Genomic DNA, 7290 nt, shown 5'->3' on the forward strand with positions numbered 1-7290 from the left:
ACAAAATCTTCACCACAGTCTCAGCAGTAGCGTTAGGAGGAGGGTAGGCTTCAATCCACTTCGAAAAGACATCAGCAATAAGCAAAACACATTTATAGCAACTCAACTCATTTCTACAACTCAATGAAGTCCAGTTGAAGGCCGAGATTGATAGATTCTTGTTGTCTCGAGGAATTAAGGGCTACGGGGAGAACGCTGGTAAGTGGAGCTGAAATGCGCATCAGCCATGATTGAATGGCGGAGTGGACTCGATGGGCCGAATGGCCTTACTTCCACTCCTATGTCTTATGGTCTTATGGTCTTATTGTCATATGGCATGGATGGGTTGGGAAGGGTCTGTTTCCATGCTGTACGTCTCTATGATTCTATTACTCTATATACTGCTTCGATGATAAAAGTTTGCAAGTGATAAAGGAACAAAGGGACTTTTAGAATTCATTCACAAGTGCTCTGCCAACATAAATGTCAACTGTGCAACTACAGAACCAACTCTTCAATAAATACTCAGTCAAACACACAACATAGTTCCATCTAACTATAAGATTATGAATGGGGTTACAATTCAGCCTAAGAACTCAGGTACCGTGCTTCACTTTACCAGCCTGACGACAGTAACAGTGGTTTGGCTGAACCACTTAAACCAAGACGTTTTGACCTCTTCAATTCATTTTAATACTAAACTACAATGTATTAAAACAAAGGCAACGCGTAGCACAATAACTAGTTGCCAAGAAGATAGACTCATGCTTATTTCTATTTCTCTCAATAATTCTGTAACCATGGTTACAGGGTCATTGTTAGTTCTTTAATTACTTTTTACTATTATCTGCAACCAAAAGCCAGACCATCAAAACAGGATTAATGAACTTCCCATTCTTTCAGCTTCTCATCTTTTACAAAGCATTTCTGTTCAGCAGAACTGAAAGTTATTTTAACTTAATATGTGCCAATGCCACAAACAGTAAAGTCCATTTAAATTCATGAGTTGCATGCACTCACAATCCTGCAGTCACCATGCTCTTATTCTTTGCCCTCTCCAACAGGAGTTCCCTGGGTAACAATTGAACAATCATTTAAGTTCACTCAAGAGAAACTACCAGCACACTCATGTTAGGTTCTGTGACCTGTGCCTATGCTGTAAATTTACACAATTCTTTTTAACTATTTGGGTAATTCTCATGTACAAACACAAGGAACAGACTGGTAGAATTCCCGATGAAACATGTAGCAGGGAAAATCAAATGGGACCAAATGGAACAAAAGTGCCCGAATGAACGACACAGCCTTTTGTTGTTTTAAAAATATTGCTGGAAAACCACCTTTCTTCCATGTATTGTCCTTGCCTTCCTTTAGCAGCTGAGTTTCCCAAGACTATGGAAACCAGCTGACCAGAACTGAATGTGGAAAATGAGCTAAATTTAAGGCATGCAACTCATTTCACCTCCTGGTCACCTTTCTGAAAATCCGAGAACATCCGGGAGGGAGGGGGACTTTTCCAATGTTGCTATTCAGTGGGGAGTTCAAGGATTTTGGTTCAGTGATATTGAAGGGTTGATGTTGGCATGCTATGCAGTGAGTATTTGGAAGTGAATAGTGGAAGTGGATGCTTTTAATTGGTGCATGAATGACAATCATGTGCCCTACATTACACTAGATAGATTTGTTTAACCTTGGTGCATTGCATATTTGCATTGACTGTATATGTCATGTGGCCAGACAGACTGCTCAAAATGATAAATGTATGATGAATTTGATAAAGTTGACAAGGCTCACAGAATACAGGGAGAACTAGCCATTTGGTTACAGAACTGGCTCAAAAGTAGAAGACAAAGGGTGGTGGTGGAGGGCTGTGACCAGTGGAGTGCCACAAGGATCGGTGCTGGGCCCTCTACTTTTTGTCATTTACATAAATTATTTGGATGCGAGCATAAGAGGTACAGTTAGTAAGTTTGCAGATGACACCAAAATCGGAGGTGTCGTGGACAGCGAAGAAGGTTACCTCAGATTACAACAGGATCTGGACCAGATGGGCCAATGGGCTGAGAAGTGGCAGATGGAGTTTAATTCAGATAAATGCGAGGTGCTGCATTTTGAGAAAGCAAATCTTAGCAGGACTTATACACTTAATGGTAAGGTCCTGGGGAGTGTTGCTGAACAAAGAGACCTTGGAGTGCAGTTACAAGGATGTTGCCAGGGTTGGAGGATCTGAACTTCAGGGAGAGGCTGAACAGGCTGGGGCTGTTTTCCCTGGAGAGTCGGAGGCTGAGGGGTGACCTTATAGAGGTTTACAAAATTATGAGGGGCATGGATAGGATAAATAGATGAAGTCTTTTCCCTGGGGTCGGAGAGTCCAGAACTAGAGGGCATAGGTTTAGGGTGAGAGGGGAAAAATATAAAAGAGACCTAAGGGGCAACTTTTTCATGCAGAGGGTGGTACGTGTATGGGATGAGCTGCCAGAGGATGTGGTGGAGGCTGGTACAATTGCAACATTTAAGAGGCATTTGGATGGGTTTGGAGGGATATGGGCTGGGTGCTGGCAGGTGGGACTAGATTGGGTTGGGATATCTGGTCGGCATGGACGGGTTGGACCTAAGGGTCTGCTTCCATGCTGTACATGTCTATGACTCTATGACTACAGTGTGCTGGGAAATGAAGCCAGCCTAGACTGAAGTGTTTGTGTCAATCCACATGCTGAAGAATCCAGGCAGGCTGCAGCTGCCCACAGACAGTTTTCAAATAAACCTCGGAGCAGCAGACCCTACAATACACACCAGAATTTGGGTTTGAATGGGTCAATGGAATGTCGCCCTCGGGACAACCGGAAACATCGAGGTGTGTACCAGACACTAGGGCATCTGACAACCTTATTTGGAGGAGGCTACATGCACCCAGCAATTCCCAGTAATGGACACTTAAGAACTACCCTGCCATTAGCGTGCCTACATCAGGTTGGGTCCAATCGGTCAGGGTGATCGGACCTGCTCGGTTCATTGGAAGATACTCAAGACCCTCCCAAAAGGGCACAAAGACTTTGGACTATAAGAATCACTGAAACACCACCCTCAAGAGCGGTCGGTTCAGTGGCAACTGGAGGGTGGTAACTCGAGAATTACCTCCATAGGAGAAGACACCCCTGAAACCAGCGGAAGTCCAGATGACATCATCACATGGAGCATGACCAAGTTCTACTGTGGTGATAAATGATCATCAAACTTAAATTAAAACATAAGGTAGATTCGTAGTGTTTATCGTTACTTCATAGTGTATTTATTGTTACAATATTAATTGTGTTGAATAAACAAATATTTTTACTATTATTAAGTAAAAAATAAAGTAAACTATTAATAATAGTTTTACTATTAAGCATCGACTCGGTTCTTTTGCTAGATATAAGCGTTCAAACACAGTGTGTGGCAGGCACGAGTCCCATCAGTCATAAAGCATTTTACTTAACAACACCAGTTGAAGTCTCTAAAGAAAGATATATTAGCATGTCATTGTTCATATGATTTGTGAGTTATCCCTTAAGATCACAGCAGGAAAAATTATGTTTCCATTTGCTTTAAAAGTATTTGCAACTTGTTGATAGATTATACAAAATAATCGGTATTGAATGTGTTGGATTTTCTGAAAACTTCAATATAAATAAAATCAATGATTAAAAGCAATTAAGGTGAGGGTGGAAAGTTCAAAGAGGATGTGAGGGTTAAGTTTTTTTACACAGAGAGTGGTAGGAGTATGGAATGGGTGGTAGTGGAGGCAGATACAATAGGGACGTTTAAGGGACTTTTAGTTACGCAAATTAATTTGTAAGGAATGGAGGTGATATGGACTAAGGGCAGGCAGAAAGGACGTCATGTTCGGCATAACACTGTGGGCTGAAGGGCCCGTTCCTGTGCTGTACTTTTGATGCTCTATGTTTAAATACATCATACATGCGATTGCACTGGAATATAAAACTGAAGGAATATCAGTTTAATGAAGAACACCATATTCACCCTGCCAGCTTTCTATTTTCAGGGACAAAATGCTTTGTGGATATACACAGTTAATTCATTTGAGCACTAAGCAGAATGTTGCAGGTATTTTTCATCCATGAAATGGCAACTATTTTTGCACTCTTGAGAATTGTGAACAGTTCTGGATAAGATACAAAGAATGACAGTTGAATCACCAATAAATATCCCAATCTCATAAAGACACAAAGTAGATTTATTAAGTTACAGTCTTGCACTTCTACAATATTTACTCTGAAAAAGATCACTGCAGAAAAGCACCCTCATCGTTCTCTCTTGTCCACACCAATATAGCAGCTGTAGATGATAATACATTGTTTATTATTGTGCAAGAAGACAAACATTAATGACAGCATTGGCCAACCAATCTAAGCCGAGGTATTGTTATTGCTGTAGATCTATTGTGTGCCAATTTTACAACAGACAGGAGATATTGTGCCTCAGTAATTAGATAACATTAACAGCTAACTTAAATTTATAACAGTGCATTTTTTTTCCAAACACAATTGGATTGTTCCGCACAATTCATGATTGCAAGTCAGTGCCTCTGCAGGAGATTTCTGGAACCCCTGCGGGTCCAGAGAATAAAATAAATACCTTCACTTTCCTAGATTAGCTTAAGTGACCTGAATGCAATGAGTAAGAGAAGTATCAGACCAGATTCTGTTGGGTAGGAGAAAGAAAGGACTACAGATGCGAGAGATCAGAGTCAAAAAAAAGTGTGGTGCTAGAAAAGCACAGCCGGTCAGGCAGCATCCGAGGAGCAGGAGAGTCAACATTTTGAGTGTAAGCTCTTCATCAGGAATGTAGGGTGTTCTTCCTCCAGGCGTCAGGTGGCTAGAATATGCCTCCTACAAGGAGGTTAAACAGTTCATCAACTTCACAAACACCTTCCACCCTGACCTTAAGTTTCACCTAGACCATTTTGGACACCTCCCTCCCCTTTCTGGACCTCGCCATCTCCATTTCAAGTGACCGACTCAACACGGACACCTACTTCAAACCCACTGATTCCAATGCCTACCAGGACTACACTTCATCCCAACCCTCCTCCTGTAAAAATGGTCTCACTAACTCTCAATTCCTCCACCTCCACCACATCTGCTCCCAGGAGGATCAGTGGGCTGAGAGATAAATATCTAGGTGGGTGGGGCTGGTGGGGGGGAAGGTAGCTGGGAAAGCAATTGGTAAATGAAGGTGGGAAGGTTAAGGTTGATGGGTTGGAGTGGCGGATGGAGCAGATAGGTGGGAAGGAAGATGGACAGGTAGGACAATTCAAGAGGGCAGTGCCGAGTTGGGCAGTTGGATCCAGGATAAGGCAGGGGGAGGGGAGATGAGGAAACTTGTGAAATCAACATTGATTCCATGTGGTTGGACGGTCTCAAGGCAGAGTAAGAGATGTTCTTCCTCTAGGTGTCGGGTCACTAGAATTTGGCAGTAGAGGAGGCCCAGGACTTGCATCGTTGGTGGAGTGGAAGGGGGAGTTGAAGTGTTCAGCCACAGGTTTTTTGGTGCATGTGTCCCAGAGGAGAAGTGCTCTGAAACATTCCACAAGTTGGCGTCGTATGTAGAGGAGACCACATCAAGAGCAACAGATACAGTAGATGACATGCGTGGAGTGAAGGAAAATCTCTGTTAGATGTGGAAGGATCTCTTGGGGCCTTGGATGGAAGTGAGTGAGGAGGGTGTGGGCTCAAGTTTTACACTTCCTGCGGTGGCAAGGGAAGGTGCTAGGCTTGGAGAGTGGGTTGGTAGGGGGCATAGACCTAACAAGGGAGTCGCAGAGGGAAGGGTCTCTGTGGAACGCAAATAGGGGTGGGGAGGAAAATATATCTCTGAGGGTGGGGTCTGTTTGTATATGGCTGAAATGGCACGTTACATCCAAACATTGGTGGGGTGAAAGGTGAGGACCAGAGCGATTCTGTCCTTGTTGCGATTAGAGGGGTGGGGTTCAAGGGCAGAGGTGCGGGAAGTGGATGAGATGAGCTGGAGAGCATTGTTGACCACGTGGGAGGGGAAATTGAGGTCCTTGAAGAAGGAGGCTATCTGGAATGTTCTGGAGTGGAACTGATCCTCCTGGGAGCAGATGTGGTGGAGGCGGAGGAATTGAGAGTTAGTGAGACCATTTTTACAGGAGGAGGGTTGGGATGAAGTGTAGTCCTGGTAGGCGTTGGAATCAGTGGGTTTGAAGTAGGTGTCCGTGTTGAGTCGGTCACTTGAAATGGAGATGGCGAGGTCCAGAAAGGGGAGGGAGGTGTCCAAAATGGTCTAGGTGAAACTTAAGGTCAGGGTGGAAGGTGTTTGTGAAGTTGATGAACTGTTCAACCTCCTTGTAGGAGGCATATTCTAGCCACCTGACGCCTAGAGGAAGAACACCTCATCTTCCGCCTTGGGACTCTCTAACCACATGGGATCAATGTCAATTTCACCATTTTCCACATCTCCCCTCCCACTACCTTACCCCAGATCCAATCTTCCAACTTAGCAGCCCCCTCTTGAACTGTCTTATCTGTCCATCTTCCTTCCCACCTATCCGCTCCACCCTCCTCTCCGACATATCACCTCTCCACCTTCATCTAACTATTGCATTCCCAGCCACATTTCCCCCAGCCCCACCCCCACCCCCACTCCCATTTGTCTCACAGATCCCTTGCCCCTCTACCCTCATATTTCTCATTTCTGAGCTTATGCCCGAAACATCAACACTCCTGCTACTCGAATGCTGCCTGACTAGCCTTGCTTTTCCAGCACCGCACGTTTTGACTCAGATTGTGTTGGGTTCCAGATAGAGATTTGAGGCTGGATTTTCCTCATCAAGTCAGGAAGAGTGAATTTTCTCCGATTGCAATCACAAGTTCTTAAAGTCATCCAATTCACTCAGAATAGAACATAGAACATTACAGCGCAGTACAGGCCCTTCGGCCCTCGATGTTGTGCCGACCTGTCATAACAATCTGAAGCCCATCCCACCTACACCGTTCCATGTACATCCATATGCCTGTCCAATGATGACTTAAATGTATTTAAAGTTGGCGAATCTACTACCATTGCAGGCAAAGCATTCCATACCCTTATTACTCTCTGAGTAAAGAAATTACCTCTGACATCTATCCTATATTTATCACCCCTCAATTTAAAGCTATGCCCCCTCGTGCTCACCGTCACCGTACTTGGAAAAAGACTCTCCCTGTCCACCCTATCTAACCCTCTGATTATTAGATTAGATTACTTACAGTGTGGAAACAGGCCCTTCGGCCCAACAAGTCCACACCG

At 44.0% G+C, this 7290-nt stretch overlaps 1 protein-coding gene across 3 annotated transcripts in view; it reads right to left on the reverse strand.

The window, feature by feature from the left end:
* pkia (cAMP-dependent protein kinase inhibitor alpha) overlaps positions 1-7290 on the reverse strand; it is a 140516-nt gene that overhangs the window by 55159 nt on the left and 78067 nt on the right. The window contains exon 3 of one of the 3 annotated variants that reach the window (XM_043689118.1): positions 4231-4314. The exons of the other annotated variants lie outside the window; for them this stretch is intronic. Within the exon in view, the coding sequence (XP_043545053.1) occupies positions 4262-4314 (53 nt within the window). The 3' untranslated portion in view covers positions 4231-4261. Of the gene's footprint in view, positions 1-4230; positions 4315-7290 lie in introns of those variants that run through there. 3 annotated transcript variants of the gene reach the window in all.

Source organism: Chiloscyllium plagiosum, chromosome 4 (assembly GCF_004010195.1).
Source record: "Chiloscyllium plagiosum isolate BGI_BamShark_2017 chromosome 4, ASM401019v2, whole genome shotgun sequence".
Taxonomy (NCBI): Eukaryota; Metazoa; Chordata; class Chondrichthyes; order Orectolobiformes; family Hemiscylliidae; genus Chiloscyllium; species Chiloscyllium plagiosum.